This window comes from Schistocerca piceifrons, chromosome 2 (genome assembly GCF_021461385.2).
Source record: "Schistocerca piceifrons isolate TAMUIC-IGC-003096 chromosome 2, iqSchPice1.1, whole genome shotgun sequence".
In the NCBI taxonomy this organism is placed as follows: domain Eukaryota; kingdom Metazoa; phylum Arthropoda; class Insecta; order Orthoptera; family Acrididae; genus Schistocerca; species Schistocerca piceifrons.
In genome coordinates, this window is record NC_060139.1 from 847,206,498 (window position 1) to 847,233,336 (window position 26,839).

The 26,839-nt window shown below is 44.2% G+C and overlaps 1 protein-coding gene across 1 annotated transcript in view; it reads left to right on the forward strand.

Moving 5' to 3' along the window:
- Window positions 1-26,839, forward strand: part of LOC124775924 (glutamate receptor ionotropic, kainate glr-3-like) — a 117,845-nt gene that overhangs the window by 69,366 nt on the left and 21,640 nt on the right. The window contains exons 6-7 of the mRNA XM_047250769.1: window positions 559-782; window positions 12,850-13,064. Of these exons, the coding sequence (XP_047106725.1) occupies window positions 559-782; window positions 12,850-13,064 (439 nt within the window). The remainder of the gene's footprint in view (window positions 1-558; window positions 783-12,849; window positions 13,065-26,839) is intronic.

Here is a 26,839-nt window from a genome sequence, read left to right on the forward strand (position 1 = left end):
AAAAGGGAAAATTAAAAAAAATGGCGACCACTCACGAAAACTGGAAAATTCAGGTTCGAGTCCCAGTCTGGCACAAGTTTTCAATGTCGTAACTCCATTCTACAGGTGGAGGTTGCCCACGTTCGCAACTGAGGATACATCTCCCGTATTTCATAACGGCTGCAGTCACGGAAGTGCATGTTCCCTCTGACATGCATTCATGTCTGAAAGAACGCTGCATACCAGGTTAGCGATTTTTGGTTAATTTTCTCCCCTGTACGGGAATTATAGTAAGTGTACGAGTGCATGTTGATGACAACTGAACGAAAGATCATATCTTTAAACTACATTACATAATTCTGGCGAAGCCGCGTACGGAATGAGGCTTGGCTTTCTCAGAAATCACACGCATTGTATGTCTGACGCATGATACTGATTGTTACCCGGGCCCAGTAGGTGGCGGGGGGTAGATCTGGCAACTACGCTGGCTGCGCTGGACCTTGCGTTGTTCCAAAACTGACATTTTCTACGAAGAAGCGTTTACGAAGTTCCGTTGAAAGTGGGTGTGTCTAACTGCAGGGAGCATCTGTATATCCGAGAGCCGGAGGAGGAGCAGTTCGAGTGGGATGGTTTCCGGCGCCCCTTCGATGGCCGCCTATGCATCTGCACCTTTGCCCTAATGTTGGTCGTCTGGGCCGTCCTCAGGGTGCACCGGAGATATACGGAAACTGGCAGAAACCCTCTTGACGGGGGGCGTGTCTACAGCGACTTCCTGCACGTCATCGGAATATTCTGCATGCAAGGTACGCCACTATTCCTCGTTTACCTTAGTGACAGTCTAAAGTATCACAAAACCGTCCTGCAGACATGTCAGAGGTTCCTGTCAAACTTTTCTGTCTGAGGTAAGGTTACGTTTCAGACGGTTTTGTGTGATCGTGTACCAGAGACCAGGACGATTGTGGAGAGGAAAAAACATTGGGCTATATACTGAGTAGGCCACTGATCTCGATACTATACTTGTAACCCGACAGTAGTTCAAATGGTTCAAATGGCTCTGAGCACTATGGGACTTAACATCTGAGGTCATCAGTCCCCTAGAACTTAGAACCTCTTAAACTTAACTAACCTAAGGACATCACACACATCCATGCCCGAGGCAGGATTCGAACCTGCGACCGTAGCGGTCTCGCAGTTCTGGACTGAAGCCGCTAGACCCGCTCGGCCACAACGGTAGGCCCGACTGTAGTATTCGCTGTCCACGCAAGAGCACTAATTTCAAGCTGGTACAGCAAACGACTGTTGAATACTGGATATGGCCAGATATGACTCAGTAAACGTTAACAAAAACTAGGCAGTGGTTGCGCTCATTATTATCAATGTGAGGTTTTAACATAAAGATTTTTTCCAACATAAATTCTCACTCGGCAATTGAGAGTGTGCTGGTTTGATGCTTCCTAAAACACTAAAACTGTGTGCCGGACCGTGATTCGAACCTGGGACCTTTGCCTTTCGTGGACAGGTGCTTACAGACTGAGCTATCTAAATACGGCACAGATCTCTCGTCACATCTTTACCTCCGCCAGTACCTATCCCTTCTCATTCGAACTTGCGAAAGGCAGTGTTCTGGGTTAGAGTTCCGTTCCGAAACACATTTTTGATCTGCCATAAAGCTTCAAAACAGCTCAGTTCTCCGCTGGAGAGTGAGAGCCACCCTTAAAGGACTTTTACATTAGTTTTGATATTTTTCTAGGCATCAAACAGTACGGGACCTGACGACATGCCACAGACTGTACATTCAGTCCAATGAAATTAATGCCAATGCCTGCACTTGAATGTTGCGTAAAAAATTACGATTATATAAATGTGCTTCAGTAAAACGAATTGTTGTGAAGTACTTAAAATCAGAGGGGTCAGAGCCCACACAGAGGCATACCGACAATCTTTCTTTCCATGAACAATACGAGACTGGAGTAGAAGGGAGAACCGATAGAGGTACTCAAGGTACCCTCCGCCACACACCGTCAGGTGGCTTGCGGAGTATGGATGTAGATGTAGATGCATACTTAAAATCAGACCACTGTTTGCTTTCGAAGGAAGTACTCGGCCGTAAGATCTAACATCATTGGCAACGTCCATACATGTCAACATAATTTATTGAACTTACAATTATACAATTAAAGCAGATCACGTTAATTAAGAAAAGAAGACTCAAATGTTGAATTCTGAGACTTTGTAAAAATTTGAAAACCAAGTGAAATTAAAAACATTCAACAATTAGGTACAGTGTGTCAATTAAGAGAAAACTTTCATGCTTTAAATATTTAACCAAGCCTTAAACACTTTAAAATTAATAAATAGGAGAGGGACTTTAATAATTTAAGGGGGAGATAATACCGAATAACAGAAACTAGCTCCCTCTGTCCCACAAATGTGATGTGTGGCTTCAATTTCACAAGCGTGTAAGAATGAAGAGGAGCAATGTCACCCCGACGTCACAGATTTCCACCCCCCCCCCCTCCCTCCCCTTGACGGAAACTCAAAAAAGGCATTGAGACGCCTTACATTTAAGTAAGAATTCTGCTGCAACGGAATTGGACATTACAGACGCTAAGAAACCCAACTTAAGCAAACACTGCCCAAGCGGAATACAGTAAACAATACACCCAAAACAGCAGCTTAAGCTCCCCGTAATAGAGGGTAATTTACAGTGCCACAATGAAACCCAAATTTACAGAATACCTCTTCACGTGAAATATGCAGCTTGGGAAGAAACACACTTCAGTAAAAATTATAACCATCAAATAATAGTGTTAAAAAGCCAAGACACACTGTAATTAGACTAAACAGTGCAGACACTTAAGGGAGAGGTTGAGCAGAGCACCTTGTTTAACAGTCAGTTTCTTAAGGAAAAAACAAATAGATAAAGATACGGCCGGTAAGAGGGATTAACTGTCACCAATTTCACCCCAAACGATAACGAACTGGCCGCCACACCAACATCAGAAGTTCTCCAAACAACTGTGCATTATTAAGCGGCCTACAAATCACCAAGTACTTAAAAACCTGCTGACCATTTAATAAGTCCTGTGGCGATGGTCGGACACACAAATGTCAGTATGGACACGAGAGGTTTGCCGTGGTCACCGATCAAGAAAAGAGGCACAGTTGACAGCAAGCGGACCACGGAATAAAACGACTGAAAATCCGCTGTCCAGTAATCCGAGCCCCGTTGAGGAACTTCTCCTCGCATGCACTCCCCTCCACTATCGGTGCCTCATAAGTCGACCCAGCAGCTTCGGCCCGTGTGCCTCGAAGCCCTGCTAGCCACACATTGAACGCCACTACACGTCCTGGCAGCCCGACCACGCCCCCGCCTTCCAAGGCAAAGATGGAATTTAAAGACGTGGGGCGACTATCTCTCGTGAGCAGACTGATCACTTTTTCCCCCACTATTTGTACCCTCCTAGCCAGTTAGTTACGTATTTCATACATCATTTGAACGATTCTTTTATTGAAATGATGTAGGACTACTCAGTTTATGGGTAATGTATACCTGTTTAACATTAATGACCACATTATTTGTAGTACTATTCATGCAACGACACTTAAAACTAAGTTTTTATTTTCAGAAATTCTTGCATGCTGTATAGGGAGTTGTCCAGGAGATTAATTTCAGTAGTGAATATATGTAATGCGATGGTGCAGTTGAGATACATAACTCATTGAAGAGATACCTACATGACGCCTGCTTATGAACACCACATGTTATTCTTATTGCTCGGTTTTGCACAATCGATACTATCTTTCTAAGAGATGAGTCACCTCAGGAAATTATCGTTAAGTGGAAATATGCTAAACATATTAGGAGGTTGATCCGCTTGTTACCAAGACCAGCAATTAAACGAAGAGCAAAAGCAGCTGAAATTAATTATTTCAGAAGCTCAGTAATATGCTTCTTTCAGTTCAAGAATTCAACAATATGCACACCCAAAAATTTGGACCAATCTACCGTTTTTACTGACTCTTTCTCATTTCCTACATCAATTGTTGTCACAACTGTATTTGTTGTACAGATCTGAGTATAGCGTATTGTTTCAAAATTGAGGAAAGGTCCACCTTCTGAGAAACAATTAACAGTTCTTTGAGAAACATGATTAGAAATCTGGTCTGCCGGTTTTTCTCTAATGGGATTTTTTATAACACTAGTATTGTTTGCAAAAAGTGTCAATGCTGCTTGTTGAATGTTAAGTGGAAGGTCATTCACACATATAAGGAATAGGAGGGAACCAAAAATCGAAACATATGGGGATCCCTTTGTGATTTCTCCCCAGTCACTACAATTTTCTACCTTTCCAACATTGTTCAAATTATTCAGCACAATGTTTAGCGGTATGTTTTTTAAGTATAATTCAGACTAGTTGTGTGTAAAGCCGTCAAGTCCGTAATGCTTAAATTTTTTATAAGAGTGTGAGATGGTCTACACAATCAAACGCCTTGGAAAGCTCACAACTTATACCAACTGGCGAAACCTTATTATTTAAAGCTTGCAGTATTTGGTCTATAAATGGTATTCTCACTCAAGCAACCCTTCGGGAAGGCAAATTGTGATACGCTATGCAAATTGTTTCTCCTGAAATGTGGAACTACTCTTGAGTACAATACTTCTTTTGGAAATATAAGTCTATAACGAAACTGAGCGATGATTATTTAAGTCTTTCTGATCACCTATCTGATTAAGCGGTTTAAGAACTGCATATTCTAATCTGTCTGGAAATGTCCTCTTCTCTGCTGATGCAACACAGAGGACATTACAATAACTTTTCAGGATTCTGTTTGATATTCCATCAACACCATATAAGCTCTCGTTTTTTAGAATTCTTATAATTCTGTTAATTTCAGTGAAGAATGTTGGTGCTATCTCTAGTTGCTTAAAGTTTTGTGGAATCGTATTTTAAATATATTCTCTTTCTTCTTCTACTGAACCATTTAATCTTATTTTTGGTGACACGTTTAGGCAGTTATGTTACAAGTACTTACAACTAGTGAATAATCAGTCTCAACAATGATATTTAGTTTATTATTTAGTTTAACTGTTATATTATCTCATTGACTGATTGGCTGTCCTGTTACCTGTTTGAAAATATCCCACATTCTTTTAATCTTGTTGACTGATTGGCTGTCCTGTTACCTGTTTGAAAATATCCCATATACTTTTAATCTTATTATCTACATTATTTATTTCTGTCAGAACATTCATAATTCTACATATTTTAATGACTTTCCTTAAAACAGTACAGTATTTTTTGTAGTTAGCAAGTAATGTCAGATCTTCACTTATTCTGTCATGCATAAATTTTTCTCTTACATGAGATTTTAATTACCTTAGTTATCCCTAAGTTACTTGTTTTTGCAAATGGATTTAATGGATAACGTTTTAGAACACAGCTTCCTGATGTTGGCGCAAAACCACTATGGAGTAAATTGATTTTGATGTTAGCGTCTCATTCTCTATGTACCTCATCCCATACCATCTCTTTTAGCGTAATCCTGTTCACATTAATAAACCTCACAGCTTTGTATGAAGCTGCCTCATGGTTGTAAGCTGCTGCATTGTTTAATTTTATTAATTATCATGGGCATCCATTAACAAATGGACAAACATTAATTGTTTCAGCGGGAACACTGCCTACGAATACGTTATCCATCAGGGTCCTGTTATCTTGCTGCACACGACTTGCAAAATTTATCTTGTGAATGAAAATACGTTGCATACGTTGGAAATTCATTTTCTGACCAACCGAAAGTGCTTTATAATGCAAACCAACGTATGTAATGGTGAAAATACGAAGATCTTTGCGAATGTATTTCGTTAGATGAAAATCCAGAGGGACATTCCCCATGAGCTGCCTTCTAACACAAATATGTAACGCAATCATTTTGGTTACATGTTTGTAATTGTGAATTATTGTTTTCCCTAGGGCACCTCACCAGGAAACCATTGTATGATTTGTTTTGACGGAAGCATGAAAAACCGTCAGATGTTGAATTGTTCTAAACGGTAACGGTACTTTTTGAATAAAATAACCGAAAAATAATTTGTCGCTGGTTTCTGTACACCATCAACAGTTTATTTCATATAAGAGCCATTGTCGTCAATCATGACTTTATCCGACAAATACGCATGAATAACAGAAACCTACGCCGGCCGGTGTAGCCGAGCGGTTCTAGGCGCTACATTCTGGAACCGAGCGACCGCTACGGTCGCAGGTTCGAATCCTGCCTCGGGCATGGATGTGTGTGATGTCCTTAGGTTAGTTAGGTTTAAGTAGTTCTAAGTTCTAGGGGACTAATGACCTCAGATATTAAGTACCATAGTGCTCAGAGCCAATAGAAATCTACAAAAGTGCGATTAAAATTCTGGGTGAAGGGATATCAGTGATAAGATTGGCTATCGTCAGTGAAAATAAAGAAGAATTTTAGAATCTGTTGGATGTTATGCACAGAGTAATGAGTGCAGAATAAGGGTTCAGAGTAAACTGCAAAAAGACAAAACTAATGCGACGTAGCAGAATTGAGAAAAGTGTGAAACTTAACATCAGCAGTGGTGACCACGAAGTATATGATGTTAAGGAATTCTTCTGTTTTGGAAGCAAAATAAGCCATGACGGACGAAGTAGGGAGGACATAAAAGTCCGACTAGCACAGGGGAAAAGGACATTCCTGTCCAAGAGAAGTCGACTGGTATGAAACATAGGCGTTAATTTGAGGAAGAAATTTCTGAGAATCTTTGTTTGGAGCACAGAATTGTGTGATAGTGAATTACGGACAGTTGAAAAGCTGGAACAAAAGAGAATCGAAGCGTTTGAGCTGTGGCGCTACAGAACAATGTTGCAAATTAAGTACAGTGGTAAACTTAGTAATGACGAAGTTCTTCGCAGAAAGAAACATACGGAAAATACTGACAAGGAGAAGGGACAGGATGACAGGACACATGTTAGAGCATCGGACAGTAACTTCCACGTTACTAGAGGGGGCTGTAGTGGGTAAAAACAGCAGGGTAAGACAGGTATTGGAAACAAGCAACAAATCAACAAATGATCGAAGAGTCCACGGGTCTACTGCCGGTTCACAGTGTCCAACGAACAATATTTCGGCCATGAGCCATGTGGCCATCGTCAGGTGCGCTGACGAACTGACCTCCTGAGGACACACAGCCGACTAATGTCCCCTGCCCCCGAGGCGCACCGTCCGCAGTCCGCACCCGCGGCAGCACGTCGGCGTCTGTGATAGCTTTGAGTAAGTTCTCTGCCCGCCATGTTCGCTAGATCGTTTTCTTTGCAGAGATTCTCCTAAACTAAACTCAGCGTTGGATCCCATACATTGCTATGATTATAACCGTAATCCCGGTTGATGAGATCGTCCTCGGTGTGAATTTCTACGACCTGTCTAACGACGCTGTCCGAGTATTTGGAAGTCTGTGCCAAGATCCTTGTACTTTTGTACTCCATCGCGCGATTCTCGAACAAACAGTGCTTTGCGACTGCTGACTTCTTGGGATACATCAGTCAAGTGTGCCTCTGGTGTTTTCGGGAACGATCTTCGAATGCACGCACTGTCCATCCAATATATGTCCTCCCACATTGACACGTAAGCCTTGACGCTTCCCAAGAATGCTCGTATTTTATTGGGCTTCTTTATTGTGCGTCCGATTTTTCCCGGTAGTGCGCCAGTGTACGGTATAAAGGCAGTGACTGCCTCGTTCTCCATGACTTCCTCCGTGACTTTTTCTGTCTGCACAAATGGTTCAAATGGCTCTAAGCACTGTGGGACTTAACATCTGAGGTCATCAGTCCCCTATACTTACAACTAACCTAAGGACATCACACACATCCATGACCGAGGCAGGACTGAAACTTGTGACCGTAGCAGCAGCGCAGTTCCGCACTGAAGCGCCTAGAACCGCTCGACCACAGCGGCCGGCCCGTCTGCACAGATTGTACTGTTGTGATGGAGCGGAGAGCGCCCCTAAACTTCCATTCTGGGTATCAGTTTTTTTTTCGGAGTACGGTTCTGAGTTGTTCCAGCTCCTGGGGCAGACACTTTGCTTCTGAATTTGCGCGCGTCATGTGTATCGGTGTTTTTAGTACTCCATTTCTCTGCGAAGTGTGGTGGCAGGTGTGTGTAAGCAGATACAGGTCAGTGTGCGTTTTCGTCCGATACACGCCTTGACCCAAGGTGCCGCCAGCACTTCTCTTGACCATGACGTCCAGGAATGGTAATGTTCCTCCTGCTAAGGTCTCCATAGTGAATTTGATGTTGGGATGTGTGGAGATCAAATGTGTAAGGAAGTCAAGGAGTTCGTCTCTTACATGGGGCAACATAAAGAACGTGTTATCCACATAACGGAAAAAGCACGTGGGTTTCCATTTGGATGACACAAGGACTTCCTACTCGAAGTACCCCATACACAAACTAGCGACCACAGGCTTGAGTGGGCTGCCCATTGCGACTCCTTTCGTTTTATCATAGTATTCTCCATTCAACAGAAAATACGTGGAGGTCAGGACATGTCTAAAAAGATCGGTGGTCGTTTCGTCAAATTTCTGACCAATGAGTGACTCTCGTAATGTACCCTGGTGAATAACAAAAAGACGTCAAAACCCACCAGGCAAAATTTTTCACCCCGAAATTTTTGAGATGTTTTGCAAAATCCACAGAATTGCTGATATCATGAGACTGTTTACCCACATAAGGGCTTAACATTTCCGTGAAGTATTTTGGCAGCCAATACGTAGGGGGCCTCATGTTGCTGACAATGGAGCGCTACCGCACCCCTTTTTTGTGAACTAAGGGAGTCTATAAAGTCTTTGGGGTACAGGTCCTTGAGGTAACAGTTTCTTGGCGACCCCCTGTGGTAAATCCACGTCCTTGAGAACAGCCCTGGTCATGTTCTCCGCCTTTTTTATGGGGGAGTGGGACGTCAGCGTTGATCTTCCTGTAGCAGTCGACATTTCAGGCTCTGCATGTTCTCAGTGTAGTCCTAGAGGGAAAGAACAACAGCAGCGTTGCCTTAACCAACAAGTAGGACACCTACCTCTGGTAATTTTCGACTTCCTAAGATTAGTTCTCCTAAGAGCACGGCAGGTTTCACGATGTACGTCTTCAGCTGCTTCAGGCGGTAGTCACGCCACAACTTGTTCAAATGCGCTGACGGTTTCCACGATCGGTGTGATCTTAGTGTGGGAGAAAACTTAAGTCGCTTCTCCAGAACCGAAGCCGCATCGTCAGTCAGCTCGATATCAGACAGATTAATGATCGTCTTGCACGAGGCTTCCGGTGACGGTTTGTCAGAGAGGCATGAGAATTTTGATATTTGACGTCCTGTGGTCTTCCCATGGGCGGACTTGCCTACCAGCCAGGTAACACCATCAATCCAATCCCAGGTCCAGGAATTAAAAATACCGGGCAGTTTTAAATGTAGTACAAATAATTCCTGTGATTTGTCGTCAATGGCCGGCCGTGGTGGCCGAGCGGTTCTAGGCGTTACAGTCTGGAACCGCGCGACCGTTGCGGTCGCAGGTTCGAATCCTGCCTCGGGCATGGTTGTGTGTGATGTCCTTAGATTAGTTTGGTTTAAGTTGTTCTTAATTCTAGGGGACTGATGACCTCAGAAGTTAAGTCCCATAGTGCTCAGAGCCATTTGAACCATTTTTTGTTGTCAATGCATCGATGGGTAAAGTGCAAGCCTTCACATATCAAATCAAGATTTGTCTGCTTCTTAATTCTCCTAGCTGATGCAGAATTGTTGTGATGCATGGCTTTTGCAAAGGTCGACACAACATGCTGGGCACGACATCTCTCCAGAAATGCAAGAGCACTCAGAAAACAGATCTTCGGTGTTGAAGCTTTTCGAATTCCTCCACGCTGCGACGCATCTCCCCCTTCACCCTCCCCCTCCGTAAACCTATATGACGCGATTCTTCAGTTTCTCCGGGCGTATTAGTTGATCGAACAGTCCACTCGTGTACTGCCGGTTCATAGTGTCCAACGGGCACAATGTTTCAGCGATCAGACATGTTGCCGTCGTCAGGTGCGCTGACGAACTGAGCTCCTGGGGGCGTGCAGCCGACTAATATCCCCGGAATTCTGTGGCAATCGTGGTACTCCATCGCGTGATACTCGGACAAACAGTGCTCTGGGACCACTGAATTGTTGGGATACTTCAGTCGAGTATGCCTCTGGTGTTCCCGGCAGCGATCTTCGACTGTGCACACAGTCTGTCCAGTCTATATTTCCCCACATTGACATGACAGCAAACAAAACAATCTGGTTACCAGGGCGGACAGAGAACTTACAGCAACGGTATCACAGACACCAACTAGCGTCTCCGCGACCGCCGACACGGACTGCTGGCGGGGCGGGAGAAACTGGAGTCAGATCAGCAAATAGCAGAGGACGAAGGGTGCGATTGCTCCTATGATATGAAAATATTGAGAGGAATCCGTGGTGGACACGCATCATCAAACCACAGACTAGTCTGAAGAAGACAGAGTGATACGGACAACTGTGGATGTGAGTGCACTGTAAAAAGTTAGCGGTAGAGGTTAAATTGCCCGCTACAGTCTCTGTTGACCTCAACCGTTCGCAAGGCTGCCGTGTGCTCTATTCCCTGTAGGTATCGTACTTGTATCGACTGTACAAAGTAGTAAGTGAAAGCGATAGTTAGTGGTTATTCTTTTCTTTAAATTTTGTGTGGGGCTGTTAATCTTCTGTCAGGCTATTTCCTTGAATGTTGTTAAAAAAAAAAGAGCACCTAAGTTTCACGGAACCCTTGAGTGATCTCCATGCCAGCTGCTGAACCAATATGACGAAGCCAAATGCAATCTCACATCATTCGTTCTCATCGGAACCTTGACTTGGATTTGTCCATCTCGATGCAGTACACAGAACAGGGAGTCGTCTGAAAAGACGACACAGTACCACTCCAATGTTCAGTGTTGCCGTTTGGTATACTACGTTCGACTCGCCTCTCGCTTCCACTCCAAGAGAATTCGCGAAAGTGGTTCCTATTCCGACATTCTGGGGTGCTCCAGGCGTCGTCGCTCTCTTCGTTCGCATACAGTTGTGGGATCCGAAACAACGCAAGCAACAATAATGCAGGACGATTAACTGCAGACTCGAAGGGCCGCAGTCCAGCCGCTACCGAATTCCGACACGTGCTGGCAGCCCCTTCTCCTCCTTACACGAGGCATAACACGGTCTTCTAGCAATCAACCAACATTGAAATATGATATCTGCATGAAAAACCTACTACGTAATGTTTCCTTGTATACGGAATGTAAATAGCATTACTCCTACCTCCTTTGCGTAGTTGCGATGAAATGTCAGTTATATGCATGTGCAAGCATGCAGTACATTCTATAGCAATTGATATTTATTTCATGTCCTTCTCATGAACGTTGCATTCTTAATAGCCAGGAGTGTAATTTCTCTTACACTGATCCACAGCTATTTTAGCAGGTAAGTTTGAGTCTGTTTGTAGCTAGGAATTTTAAAACATTACTCCCGGCCGGGTCGGATATTTTCTTCGATAAGGGAACGGTGTATCTATTGTCCTACTCATTTCATCTCGTATTCCTCGACCCACAAGTCGCCAAAGTGGCTTCAAATAGAAAGACTTTCACAGACGGCCGAACAACACCAGATGGTGTTTACCTGACAGTATTGTCATACGATCATTTCATTTTTTTAAAGTTACCATGTCTTTGTTGGGAGTGAGGGGGCAGAGGTCATACTATTTACTTTATTCTCTCGAGGGGTTGTTCCATGAACTCACTGAAAACGCTGTAAATCCTCAGTCCAGATGACGTCATTCATTTTAGTAAAGATTGGATGACTCTGTGCACGAGGAGCCGTAGCGTTATACTATGTTATTGTTGGCGATAGAGAGAAGACGAGGGGCACATTCTGGTGGTGGAACATAGTTTATTCTTCTTGGAAAGCATCAAATAGGCTACCAGTGTCCCGATCTGACGGATACCTGTCAGTATATAGCCAATTGATCTCGCAGTGCACCAAATGCGCCAGCGAGCTTGGTATCTCTATCAGACAGATAGGTTCCATTACATAGGCTAATTTCCTCAAAGAGCACCAGATGTCCAGTGAGCTATGTGTCCCCAACCGACGTATGGGTGCCATAACATACACTATTCCTTTTTAAAAGTGCCAAATGGATTAAACTTAGAGTCCCCATCTAACGGACGGACGCTGGTATACAGACTATTTCTTTCGAAGGGCACCAATGGGGTTACCGATCTTTGCATCCAACTGACGGATGCCAGTACGTGGCAAACACCTCTCTAAGAGCATCAAATGGTCCACGGAGCTGAGCATCCAATTCGACGGATGGGTGCACATTCATAACATGCTTCTCTAACCCTCGAACCTTAGCATCCCTGTCCAATGGATGGGTGTCTGTACAAAGCACATTTGTCTCGAAGAGCACCAAATTTGCCAAAGAAGTCAACATCCCTATCCAATGTGTGGGTGCTGATACATATCCTATTCCTCTTGCAATATATGGATCATCCTCGACAATGCCTCAATCCCTCTCCCCATGAGATAATGAACAGAGGTTTGTATTTTAATGTAGCACGTAGGTGGAAAGTTTGATGATCAGAAACTGTACACCTTCACCTGTTTGCCACATTTCGGCCAAACACTGTTGGTGAAATTTCTCCTACCAACAAGATCTGAGCTAGCTAACTGCTGTAGCCAAGTTTGGGTGATGTAAATACATTGTATCAATGATAAACTAGGACGCTGGTGTACAGCTTTTGCTGGGACTTTGTCTGTAATTGGTGCACTCAGGGTGTGCCACGGCAACTCGCGACAGCGTGCGGGTGTCCCTGCTGGTGGCGTCGATCTCTGCGCTGGTGGTGTACACGGCCTACTGCGGCGCCCTTACCGCCTCGCTGGCCACCCACCAGCCGCGGCTGCCCTTCACGGACCTAAAGGGCCTGCTGCAGGACGGCTCCTACAAGCTGATGCTGCTCCGCGGATCCGGAGAGATGACTCTTTTCGCAGTAAGAAACAGACAAATTAGTCTTCTCCTTTCCCACTCGTATGTAACTGCCTCAATATTAAGTGCGTTACTGTGCTTTTAAAAAGGTAAGCCTCACAACAGTGTTGTCCTAGGCGTGGTCCTATTGCAGAGTCGTGTGCAGTTGTCTTCATCCAACCTTTGAACCGACAAACTCAGCCAGTTATTGGGGACCTTCTGTTTAACGTGGACTCCGAACTGCAACACAATGTTGTTTTTTCACGTTATAAGACTTTGGAACAGGAGAATGAAGTGATATGCGCCAATGAAAAAAACTAGAAGTCACCAGGAATGGAACAGGTGTCCTTAGGACGTGTAGTCTGACATTTCGTTACTTTTTCTTTCAACTTTTACCATTATCAACACATCCTGCAGAATATTTGTATTTTTTTATTAAAAGTAAAATAAAAGTCCCCATGATGCACCAAACAGTACCTTGGTCCCTACAGAATATTCATACGTATTCTCCAAGCAGTTTGGATTTCAAATATCTTTTCTTTCTAATTTTGCAACGCATTCACCGCTGTATCATCTTTTTCAGTTCTTAAGCTGTCTGGGGAGTAACTCGCAGATATTTGTGGCTGATGGTCCGATCTGGCTCCTGAAAGAATTTCGATTTCAATTAATGCAGCAACATAAAGTCAATAAATTCCTGCATGTCAGTGCCCGTGAGAAACCTACATGCTAATGTACGTAAAGTAACATTTATCGTGTAGCGTTTATGTGTGCAATCTCGGTTATTAGATCATCTAACGATTCGTTTCTGGCCGGTCGGTGTGGCCGTGCGGTTCTAAGTGCTTCCGTTTGGAACCGCGTGACCGCTACGGTCGCAGGTTCGAATCCTGCCTCGGGCATGGATGTGTGTGATGTCCTTAGGTTAGTTAGGTTTAAGTAGTTCTAAGTTCTAGGGGACTGATGACCTCAGTAGTTAAGTCCCATAGTGCTGAGAGCCATTTTTGATTCGTTTCTGGCTTTTATCACACGAGACATGAGCTAAAAATGGCTGTCATCGAACATTTTCTTAATGGTGATCAAAAGCTGGATTTGGAAGATGATTTAATTTAATTTATGAAAAGTTCAAACCCACCTATATGTTGAGTATGAATACACTCAAATGGAAGACAAGGAACACAACAGAAAATTAACTCAGATGTGGTTAGGTAAGAAAGAGTATCATAAACAAGATAGAGAACAGTAATGGTACAATCTCTGAGCCACACAAACGTAGGCTACAACACTGAAACCGTTTCGGCAAAAGTAGTCCTGCGAATAAGTCGAAGCACGACTACGATGGCTTTTGGCGGTCAGAATAGAGACGTACCTGCGAACGAGTGTTATTCGCTGCCTGCACGACGTTCATCTTTATATCTTTATTGTTATCTCAGCTTTATCGAACCACGTCATGGGCTAAAGTTTCCGCCCCGTCAGCTGAGTGGTCAGCGTGACGGATTGCTGTCCTACGGGCCCGGGTTCGATTACCGGCTGGGTCGGAGATTTTCTACCCACAGGGACTGGGTGTTGTGCTGTCTTCATCATCACTTCATCTCCATAAGGCGCGCAGGTGGCCAAATGTGGCGTCGAATGTAAAGACCTGCACCTAGGCGGCCGGACCTGCTCCGCAGGCGGCCTCCCGGCCAATGACGCCAAACGCTCATTTCCATGGGTAAAAGTGTAACTGCTCCTCAGTTAAAGAGACTGAAAATGTACAGGGTGACTATGTCCACCGCGTACAAACTTTAGGGTTGATTGATGAGAAGACACGGAACAAAAAAGGTTTAATGAACTTAGGTCTGGAAACGCATAGTTACCATGCCAGAGACCATTTATTCAGTCATACAGTGTTACAGAGAATGCGGTCTAATACGTGCTGTATCATTCAGCAACAGTTACAGTATCTGTTGAAAATGGTTTCCAATTGCCTCAACGCATGCGTGCATGCGTCGTAGCATGTTCTGTGTCACACGTTCACATCGGCCGGGTTGCATCCGAAGTGGCAAAGGCAGGATGAATACGCTGCGACAGTGTCTCCACATCTGGACCGGGCTCTTCGTACACGATGCTTTTGACATGGCCCTTTATAAGAAGTCGCACTGGTGAGATCTGATGAAAGAGCAGGCCATGAAACTGAACCCTCTTGTCTGATTCATCGACCAGGAAAGACACGATTGAGATAGGTCCTGACGTTAACAGCGAAGTGTGCTGGAGAACCACCATGTAGCAGCCACATAACCCTTCGAATCATCAATGGAACTTCTTCCAGCAGGGGAGGCAAAGTCATCCGCAAGAAACGCCGATAGCTCTGGCCTGTTAGGCGACGTTGAAGGAAGACTGGTCCCAAAATATGGTCGACAGTTATCCCGGCCCACACATTCCAGTTGCACCGATCCTGATGATTCCTGTCACCATACCATGGAGGTTGTGGATACTATTCCACAGATGACTGTTATGAAAGTTGAAGATTACCCTTTGCATAAAGGTGGCCTCACCTCTGAATAGGATGGATGACACAAGTCCCAGAATCGTGGTTGCCTGGTGAAGAAACCAGTGACCAAACACCTCCCGATGTGGAAAGCCGGTCGCCAGTAAGCCATGTACACGCTGTAAGTGATAAAGGTAGTAACAATTGTCGTGGAGAATCTTCCACAAGATCATTTGGCTTACCCTGCACTGGCGGCCCAACCGCCTGGTACTGACACAGTGGTCGCCTTCCAAGTCTGGTGTCCGAACATTCCGCGTACGTCCTTCATGATTTCCTGCTTCCTGTTGCCAACACTGAATGCTATGGTTGTTGTTGACGGGGATAGGTTTCCTGATACAACCATGCTTTCCGTAAATGAACACCATATCGGCAAGCTCTCGATTCGAATACGGAACGACTGTGCACAACGGGACACATTATTACCAATTGCTATGGCAGGAGAGGGCGCTAGGGCATGACATATGAGGAACAGTACAACCTTCTATACATGCTGTAATTCTGATTGCATGGAACAGCCCGTATTAGACGACAGTCTCTGTAAGAAAGTGTGATTGAATAAACGATGTCTAGCAAGGAAACCACACATTTCTGGGCATAAGGTCATTAGACATTTTTGTTCCGTGTCGTCTCGTAGATTAATTCCTAGAGTTCGTACACGGTGGAAAAAATCGCCCTACATAACAGTTTTTTAAAGGCATTGTAAATGTACTGGGTGTCCAGCGAAAGAGTTCCTGATTAGAAAAGAAGAAACATCTCGAAAAGTAATATCGATAAGCGAGTGCAACAAAAAGTACATTGAATATGACAGCTGTTTGACTTTTACAAAGAAGTAACACATAACATCTGAAATATTTCGAAAAGCTGTAAACTGATGGAGCTGTACGCTGTGCAGCTCGTACAGTGAAAATGTGACACTTAAACTCGTTCTCTGAAAGCAGTCTTTGCTATCAGATCACAATCTTTTCGGAATGTGCAGTACTCGCAGTATGGAGGTGGCGCAAACAGACAATGAAATTTGCCATCGCATCGTGTAGTGTCTCAACGGAAATGGTTTCAAATGCCTCACATATCGCCGAATCAAGCTCGTCCAGGGTGTTGGAATGGTCCCAGTAGATAGTGTCTTTCAATGGACCCCACAAAAATTAGTGTGTGGTGAAAAATTCTTCCAAAACTTCATGGTGAGTGTCAAACATTGTCAAATGTTGTAACGCACTTAATAGATAAAGCTGTGACAAGCTGGAATATAGATCCAAGCAGTGTAAAAGAAAATACATGTGGTGGCGTAAATTTATTTGCTGTAACATACACCATGCGTGCACATGTTAGAAAGTCGGTAAAATAATAGTAGATATGATAAACACTTAAGTCAAGATCTTGTGTAGCAGGCGTGTTAGATGGATTTTGACTTAATTGTTTATCATATTTATTGTTATTTCACCAACTTTCTAACGTGTGATCGCATGGAACATGGAACAGCGGAAAAAATTACGCCATCAGACGCATTTGCTCTTACACTGCTGGATAATATGTAACAGTATATAACATTGTAGGGAGTAGTTTGCGATTTGTGTGTGTTACTGGCGCTCTTTTTGTACCTAAAAACAATGGGCAACGTTGGGACCATCATCAAGAGCGTGTAGTTTGCACGTATAATAATGCTTGTATTTATGGAGTGAAATGCCCACATTGTGTTTTGACGGACAGAAAGAAATTTTCAAACTAGGTTCATAGTGCATGGTGCCATTCGTAACGCTATGTCACTCACGAATTCCTCTCCTGTGCCAACCTTTTTATATCAGAATAGCAATTGCATTTCTCTGCCTCGTGATGACTGGGTGTTGTGTGATGCCCTTAGGTTAGTTAGGTTTAAGTAGTTCTAAGTTCTATGGGACTGATGACCATAGATGTTAAGTCCCATAGTGCTCATAGCCATTTGAACCATTTTTTTAGCAATTGCAAACATCGTTAACGGCTTGGGTAACATTAAAAAATGACTTAGAAATCTTGCATACACAATAGAAAGGACCAGGTCTTCGCATTTTGGAAGAGTCAAAAATGATGAAGTGCCAATTGCAACATCCAAACAGTAGCCTCAATAAGCAAACTGAACTTAAACATAAACTAATGTTCGACAACTAAACTGACGGGAAAAAATCGGAACACCAAAAAGGAATTAATGTAGAGTAATGAAATATCGGGTATACATTTGCCTAGCTAATATATTTAAGTGATTAACATTGCACTGTCACAGGTTAATTCAAGCGTAAGGTAAGGTGACGTAAATGTGAAATGCTGGTACATCATTAACAGGTGGACCCACCAGAATGTTGAATGCGAGCTGGCAAACGTGCATGCACTTTGTTGTACAGGTGCCGTATGTCACTTTGTGTGCTTGTTGCACTTGGTCTTCAATACGGGGAGACGGTTAATGCTGGTTGTGGAAGACTCTGGAGTTGTCGTCCGATGATATCCCATATGTGCTCGACTGGACACAGATCTGGTGATCGAACAGGCCAAGGCAAGATGTTGACACTCTGTAGAGCACGTTGCGTTACAACAGCGGTATGTGGGCGAGCATTACCCAGTTGGAAAACACCCTCTGCAATTCTATTCATGAATGGAAGCACAACAGGTCGAATCATCAGAGTGACGTGCAAATTTGTAGTCAGGGTGCGTGAGATAACCACGAGAGTGCTCCTGCTGTCATACGAATTCACACCCGAGACCATAACTCCTGGTGTAGGTCCAGTGTGTCTAGCATGCAGACAGGTTGGTTGCAGCCCCTCAGCTGGTTTCCTAACCAACACATGGCCATCACTGGCACCGAGGCCGAACTAGCTTTCACCATAAAACACAACAAACCTCCACCGTATCCTCTAATGAGCCACTGAAGTCGCAAATAGCAGTGGTTTGGGGTCAGTGGAATGCACGATACAGGGCGTCCAGTGCAGATCTCTCCTTGAAGTAAGCGATTTCCAACAGTTCGTTGTGGCACTGTGGTGCCAACTAGCTCATCGTCACTGTGTTCCAAATACTACTCGAATAGCTGCTGCAGATTCATTACGATGCACCAGAGCGACATGTCGAACACGATGGTCTTCCCTCTCGATAGCGTCACGTGGTTGTCCGAAGCACGTTTCTCTTGTACCCGTAAATTTTCGTGATCACCGCTGCTAGCAACCGTATACAGTGGCTATATTTCTGCCAATTCTTTCGGCAGTATCGCAGAAGTTTCTCGTATTCCTATCACACAACCTCGTTCAAACTCATTGAGACGTTGATAATAGTGTCTTTGTTGTCTTAAAAGCATTCGTGACTAACATCGAGCGTTCACGCGCAATCTCAAGGGAAAGTAACGATCACCACCGTTACTTTATTTAAGGCAAACCTGATTTGCATGCTAACAGTGGCGCTACTATCGACACTCTTATGCGTCTGGCGCCAAATTTGAATAGACATCATGTTTCAAATGTAGAAACACGCCTACTAACTTTCTTTTATGTCACACGATCCCCAGTTGGTTCTGCGATTTCTTTTAGGGTCAGTATATTTACAATGTCTACAGCAGTCTCAACCACAGAAGGCTGTCGTATTATGTATGTAGATCTCGTTCCCTGACTCTGAAGGTTGCAACTTGAAGTTTTTCCTTTTTTTTCGTGTTATGGCTAGGGCCTCCTGTCCGGTAGACCGATCACCTGATGCAAGTCATTTTATTGAAACAAAAAAAATGTTTAAATGTGTGTGAAATCTTATGGGACTTAACTGGTAAGGTCATCAGTCCCTAAGCTTACACACTACTTAACCTAAATTATCCTAAGGACAAACACACACACCAATGCCTGAGGAAGGACTCGAACCTTCGCCGGGACCAGCCGCACAGTCCATGACTGCAGCACCTCAGACCCATCCCGCGCGGCTTTTTTTTTTTATTGAAATAAATGACTGTAGCTCCGACATAAGTTGCACTGAGAAGTTTTTTTTTTTTTTAATTTTTATTTCTTGTTGGTGTCGAGTTTCGGACACCTTTGTCCCTTTTCAAACCATCCTTAAGTGTGACACATACAGATGATAGCCCATGTACAAAAACTGCCTCTACAGTGAACAAAGCGGGACTATGGAAGACTCAGCAAGATACACCACATAGGACGGATAATATACAATTGGTGCGTAGATATGTGACTGGTTATTAGGTAACGTCTCTGCGCACCAGCTCCCTAACGTCCGTCTTGTGTGGTATATTTACTGTTCTTGAATCGGTGATAGTGCTACTTTCATCACTGTAGGGGCAGTTTTTGTACATAGGCTGTCGCTTGTATTTGTCACACTTACGGATGATTTGAAAGTGGACGTAGGTGCCTGAAGCAAGTCATCATCAAGAAATTAAAAAAAAAAAAAAGATACTTTTCAGTGCAACCTATGACGGAACTACATCCGTTTATTTCAATTGCAAGGCAAGCTGCGGACCTAATTTTCACCTCCACCATGCCGAAAGTTCTCAAGTCTCTTTAGTTGACGTCACTTCGGCGACCTGAGCGTCTTTGAGGAAGAAATAAGGACTAGGACATCACAACATCTACTTCCCGAGCGGACAAAATCTCTGACTCGGCCAGAAATCGAACCCCTCGCCTCTCGCATGTCATTCTGCCACTCTGACAACCTAGTCATAGAGGCAGACAACTGGGAGATGTTGTATGATGTTTACAGATCTAGGTTCAGCTATTCTTTTAACGGGTTTGTACATAATACAATGTTCCTGAGCCATGGACCTAACGTGTAGCTCTGCAGCTTTACTGAGTGAGTCGGGAGGGAAGGAATATGCATTGAGCGGTGATACTATTAAAGATTCTGAACAAAAAACCGCAAAGAAATACATTCCCTTTTCTTAGCCGCATCCGACATACAGCTGTTTGAAAATACGTTTGGCCAGTAACATAGTACCTCATAGAAACGTGTCCTGGGAGTGGAACGGTCGCTGTGGAATCATTTCTTGGCCTCCGAGGCTACGCCCAATCGATTACTGTTGTGGGGTTGGCTTAAGATCAAAATTTACACTTGCAGAGTGTATACAATAGAGGAACTTCTCGCTCGTACTTTACAAGCAAATATCGCTCCACGCGCAAGTGAAGTGCCCATTGAAAGGTACAGTAAAGACAACACTGGGTAGCCTAATTTCGCTTTGGTTTTATTCACATGTGAGCGCTGGTGAAGAAGAACATGCGACAGAGTCCGAAGTAAACGCCCATATGAATGATATCAGATCAACAACACAGCAACTGCCTACAAGAGCTGCAAAGATTATTACAGTTGATGGTCGTTACTCTGAATATATTTTGTGAGCAAATGTATATGATTAAATAAAACATTAGATCACAGTCTTTCATTTACTTTCACCTGCATGTCTCCTGTTCTCCATTATTTTTATTAGTTTCCTCTGAAACCGTTAAGAATAAAATAAATGTCCATATGACTTTTTTGTTCACAATCGCTAATACTGTCACCACTCAAAGAATGTACCTTGTCTCCTGACTCACCCTGTATATTTACTCAGTATATATTTTTTATTTTTTATTTTCCTGTGCTTCTTAATTTGTTGATATCACTTACGCTGTATATACTTGATATATCTTACACTATTACGTTTAATTTGTGGTATGTTGGTTTGGTCTCTTTTCTATTTTATAGTATCCTTTTATTATTTTTATTTCTTGACCGTTTCATTATACATTTCTCGACAGTTGCATTATAGATTGCATGGTTTGCTTTTGTTGTTTGCTGCATACCAGGCCCATCTTAGCCAATGCCTTTCATACAATAATACGGTTTTAGCGCTATTAGTAGCGCGTGGCGTTGGGAGCGGCCTTGTCGTTAGCTTTGATTTCTTCAGTTGTCCCTCCCGCCCTCAGTATTAGTTCTGGTGGCGACCAGTCTATGAGGTATACATGTGTCGTCGTAACTGCCGTCTTCTTCACGTCTGCTGTGCAGCGAGCTACCTTAATTTAAGTATTAACTGTATTTTTCTTACTTGTCACTTCTTCTTCCGTGTGTATTTGCTTTTAGGAAGCTTTAATTGTCTGGTGCTATTAATAGTGTTCCATAGATTTCGTGTTTGTTTTGAATACAGTCAGAGAGAGTCCCTCTAGTCAACCATAGTGCCAGTAGTGCTAGTGTTTGTTTTCAATACAGTCCAGAGACAGGTAGTGCAATTTTCATTGTTTTCTACAAGAAGTGGCTAGCAACCCCAGTTTAGTGAATAAACAGCCGCCTTTAGTGAATTAGCAGTCTAGTTAAAGGTTGAACAACTCTCTTCAGTAAATTGATTCTTAGGATGGATAGGATGTGTGACTGCTGTGTACGGACGCAGGAGGAGCTGGCCACTGTTCGCGAACAGCTGAGCGTGTTGATGGCCGCGGTCAGCCGTCTTCAGGCTGCTGCCTCGGAGTGTAACGGCAGTGGGGAGTCTGGTGCGTCGCAGGGTACACCCCAGGTGTTACATGCTTCACACACTGTCCCTGCTGTCGAGACATCTTCGCCGGTACCGGGCGCGGTTGGGCCACCCTCTCCCCAAGGGGAGTGGCGGGTTCAGCGGCGTTCGCGGCGCACGAGGCGGAGGGTCAATGTGGAGGCTGGCCGTGTGGCATCGCCCGCTTTGCCTGTGAGTGGACTTGTGGCTGCTCCTTCAGCAAGGTCCGAGCAGGCACAGGGGGGGAGGGGTTTATTAGTTATTGGGAGCTCCAACGTTAGGCGGGTGATGGAGCCCCTTAGGGAAATAGCGGGAAGGTCGGGGAAGAAGGCCAGTGTTCACTCTGTCTGCTTGCCGGGGGGCCTCATCCGAGATGTGGAGGAGGCCCTACCGGCGGCGATAGAGAGCACTGGGTGCACCCGACTGCAAATTGTTGCTCATGTCGGCACCAATGACTCCTGCCGTCTGGGTTCAGAGGTCATCCTCAGTTCGTACAGGCGGTTGGCGGAATTGGTGAAGGCGGAAAGCCTCGCTCGCGGGGTGGAATCAGAGCTAACAATTTGTAGTATCGTTCCCAGAACCGATCGCGGTCCTCTGGTTTGGAGCCGAGTGGAAGGCTTAAACCAGAGACTCAGACGATTCTGCCGAGATCTGGGGTGCAAATTTCTCGACCTCCGCTATCGGGTGGAGAAATGTAGGGTCCCCCTGAATAGGTCAGGCGTGCACTACACGCCGGAAGCGGCTACAAGGGTAGCGGAGTACGTGTGGAGTGCACATGGGGGTTTTTTAGGTTAGAGAATCCCCTCCCTAGGCCCGACAAGACGCCTCCTGAGACGCGGCAAGGTAGGAGTAGGCAAAATGCAACAGGGAATAACAATATTAATGTGCTAATAGTAAACTGCAGGAGCGTCTATAGAAAGGTCCCAGAACTGCTCTCATTAATAAACGGTCACAATGCCCATATAGTACTAGGGACAGAAAGTTGGCTGAAACCAGACGTAAACAGTAATGAAATCCTAAACTCAGATTGGAATGTATACCGTAGAGACAGGCTGAACAGTGAAGGGGGAGGCGTGTTTATAGCGATAAGAAGTGCAATAGTATCGAAGGAAATTGACGGAGATCCGAAATGTGAAATGATTTGGGTGAAGGTCACGGTTAAAGAAGGCTCAGACATGGTAATTGGATGTCTCTATAGGCCCCCTGGCTCAACAGCTGTTGTGGCTGAGCACCTGAAGGATAATTTGGAAAATATTTCGAGTAGATTTCCCCACCATGTTATAGTTCTGGGTGGAGATTTTAATTTGCCAGATATAGACTGGGAGACTGAAACGTTCATAACGGGTGGCAGGGACAAAGAATCCTGTGAAATTTTTTTAAGTGCTTTATCTGAAAACTACCTTGAGCAGTTAAACAGAGAACCGACTCGTGGGGATAACATATTAGACCTTCTGGTGACAAACAGACCCGAACTATTTGAAAAAGTTAACGCAGAACAGGGAATCAGCGATCATAAAGCGGTTACGGCATCGATGATTTCAGCCGTAAATAGGAATATTAAAAAGGGTAGGAAGATTTTTCTGGTTAGAAAAAGTGACAAAAAGCAGATTTCAGAGTACCTGTTGGCTCAACACAAAAGTTTTGTCTCAAGTACAGATAGTGTTGAGGATCAGTGGACGAAGTTCAAAACCGTCGTACATTATGCGTTAGATGAGTATGTGCCAAGCAAGATCGTAAGAGATGGGAAAGAGCCACCGTGGTACAACAACCGAGTTAGAAAACTGCTGCGGAAGCAAAGGGAACTTCACAGCAAACATAAACATAGCCAAAGCCTTGCAGGCAAACAAAAATTACACGAAGCGAAATGTAGTGTGAGGAGGGCTATGCGAGAGGCGTTCAATGAATTCGAAAGTAAAGTTCTATGTACTGACTTGGCAGAAAATCCTAAGAAATTTTGGTCTTATGTCAAAGCGGTAGGTGGATCAAAACAAAATGTCCAGACACTCTGTGACCAAAATGGTACTGAAACAGAGGATGACAGACTAAAGGCCGAAATACTAAATGTCTTTTTCCAAAGTTGTTTCACAGAGGAAGATTGCACTGTAGTTCCTTCTCTAGATTGTCGCACAGATGACAAAATGGTAGATATCGAAATAGACGACAGAGGGATAGAGAAACAATTAAAATCGCTCAAAAGAGGAAAGGCCTCTGGACCTGATGGGATACCAGTTCAATTTTACACAGAGTACGCGAAGGAACTTGCCCCCCTTCTTGCAGCGGTGTACCGTAGGTCTCTAGAAGAGCGTAGCGTTCCAAAGGATTGGAAAAGGGCACAGGTCATCCCCGTTTTCAAGAAGGGACGTCGAACAGATGTGCAGAACTATAGATCTATATCTCTAACGTCGATCAGTTGCAGAATTTTGGAACACGTATTGTGTTCGAGTATAATGACTTTTCTGGAGACTAGAAATCTACTCTGTAGGAATCAGCATGGGTTTCGAAAAAGACGGTCATGTGAAACCCAGCTCGCGCTATTCGTCCACGAGACTCAGAGGGCCATAGACACGGGTTCACAGATAGATGCCGTGTTTCTTGACTTCCGCAAGGCGTTCGATACAGTTCCCCACAGTCGTTTAATGAACAAAGTAAGAGCATATGGACTATCAGACCAATTGTGTGATTGGATTGAGGAGTTCCTAGATAACAGGACGCAGCATGTTATTCTCAATGGAGAGAAGTCTTCCGAAGTAAGAGTGATTTCAGGTGTGCCGCAGGGGAGTGTCATAGGACCGTTGCTATTCACAATATACATAAATGACCTGGTGGATGACATCGGAAGTTCACTGAGGCTTTTTGCAGATGATGCTGTGGTGTACCGAGAGGTTGTAACAATGGAAAATTGTATTGAAATGCAGGAGGATCTGCAGCGAATTGACGCATGGTGCAGGGAATGGCAATTGAATCTCAATGTAGACAAGTGTAATGTGCTGCGAATATACAGAAAGATAGATCCTTTATCATTTAGCTACAAAATAGCAGGTCAGCAACTGGAAGCAGTTAATACCATAAATTATCTGGGAGTACGCATTAGGAGTGATTTAAAATGGAATGATCATATAATGTTGATCGTCGGTAAAGCAGATGCCAGACTGAGATTCATTGGAAGAATCCTAAGGAAATGCAATCCGAAAACAAAGGAAGTAGGTTACAGTACGCTTGTTCGCCCACTGCTTGAATACTGCTCAGCAGTGTGGGATCCGTACCAGATAGGGTTGATAGAAGAGATAGAGAAGATCCAACGGAGAGCAGCGCGCTTCGTTACAGGATCATTTAGTAATCGCGAAAGCGTTACGGAGATGATAGATAAACTCCAGTGGAAGACTCTGCAGGAGAGACGCTCAGTAGCTCGGTACGGGCTTTTATTGAAGTTTCGAGAACATACCTTCACCGAAGAGTCAAGCAGTATATTGCTCCCTCCTACGTATATCTCGCGAAGAGACCATGAGGATAAAACCAGAGAGATTAGAGCCCACACAGAGGCATACCGACAGTCCTTCTTTCCACGAACAATACGAGACTGGAATAGAAGGGAGAACCGATAGAGGTACTGAAGGTACCCTCCGCCACACACCGTCAGGTGGCTTGCGGAGTATGGACGTAGATGTAGATGTAGATACTGAGGTGTCTCATTTTGGTCTAAGTGGCAGTCTGTTGACCGGTGTTGCTGGGGTGTCGACGACACGCGGTGGGCTGGGCACTTACATGGTAAGCTACTTTTCAGGTTCACAGTTTGTCATTCCACGGCATTTATGGGGAACATTCCACTTCCTTAAGCCTATACCACATGCCAGGCCGTTCGCAGTTGGTTCGTAAGTTGCATTAGTCTGGCAATGAATGTTTATTTGTTGATACATTCCTGTTTCTTCGGTTAGGCCCCGTTTACTTGACGTGCTACTGGTTGACTCAAAGAATCGTTTCATATCTCACCTACATGGGATCTCACATGTTACTTGATAAAGTTGCTGAATTTTTTACGTGACTTCTACGATTTTCTCGGACTCACTCAGGGTGAGGTCAAATGTTCACAATGGCATACACCCTTATAATGTTAATTTATTTTAAAGTATCCCTCTTAGTTACCCTTGTTTTATGTAGCGCCAGAAGGTCGTGTGTATGATTTTATCCAAATGCAAATGGAGCGGATTTACAGTGCAGCCAAACCCTATTGTCCAGCTTGCTCGTCTTGGGCTTCCAAGTCTGTGTGTATTAATAGGCAGCAGTGGAGGTGCCAGAGCTGTTATGCACCTCCTGAGGTCGGTGTTTTATCATTACGTGGAAAACGGTACGAACAGTTTACTGGCCACAACTCTCGGTCAACGATATTTGGAAAGGTTTCTCTTTGTGCATAAAATCAATCAAGAGAGATAGCTGAAATCGCTGTGACATACTTATAGGTAACGGTATTCGGCTTCAGTCGTCTCCAAACATCTTGGAATGCTATTTCCGCTTCTGATGGGTGAAAGATATCGCACAATATTGAAGTCTCCGCTCAGAAATACCGGTGCACGCAAAAATGTGAATAGCTGCGCTCCAAGCTTCGTTCCTGAGGGAGCATAAACGCTTATCAACTGCAAGTCGTGTAACCGAGAGGCAATCCAAGAAGGCAGTAAGACCTGCGGGGTTCATATTATCCTTTGCTTGAACACGGTCGTAGCGCATTCGTCAAGTCCACCGTTCATCCCGTCGAGACTGCCAGTTTGCTGCATACAAACAAATATCTTGGTATCACATGCTGTCTGCTTCATATTTAAGGTAGCGA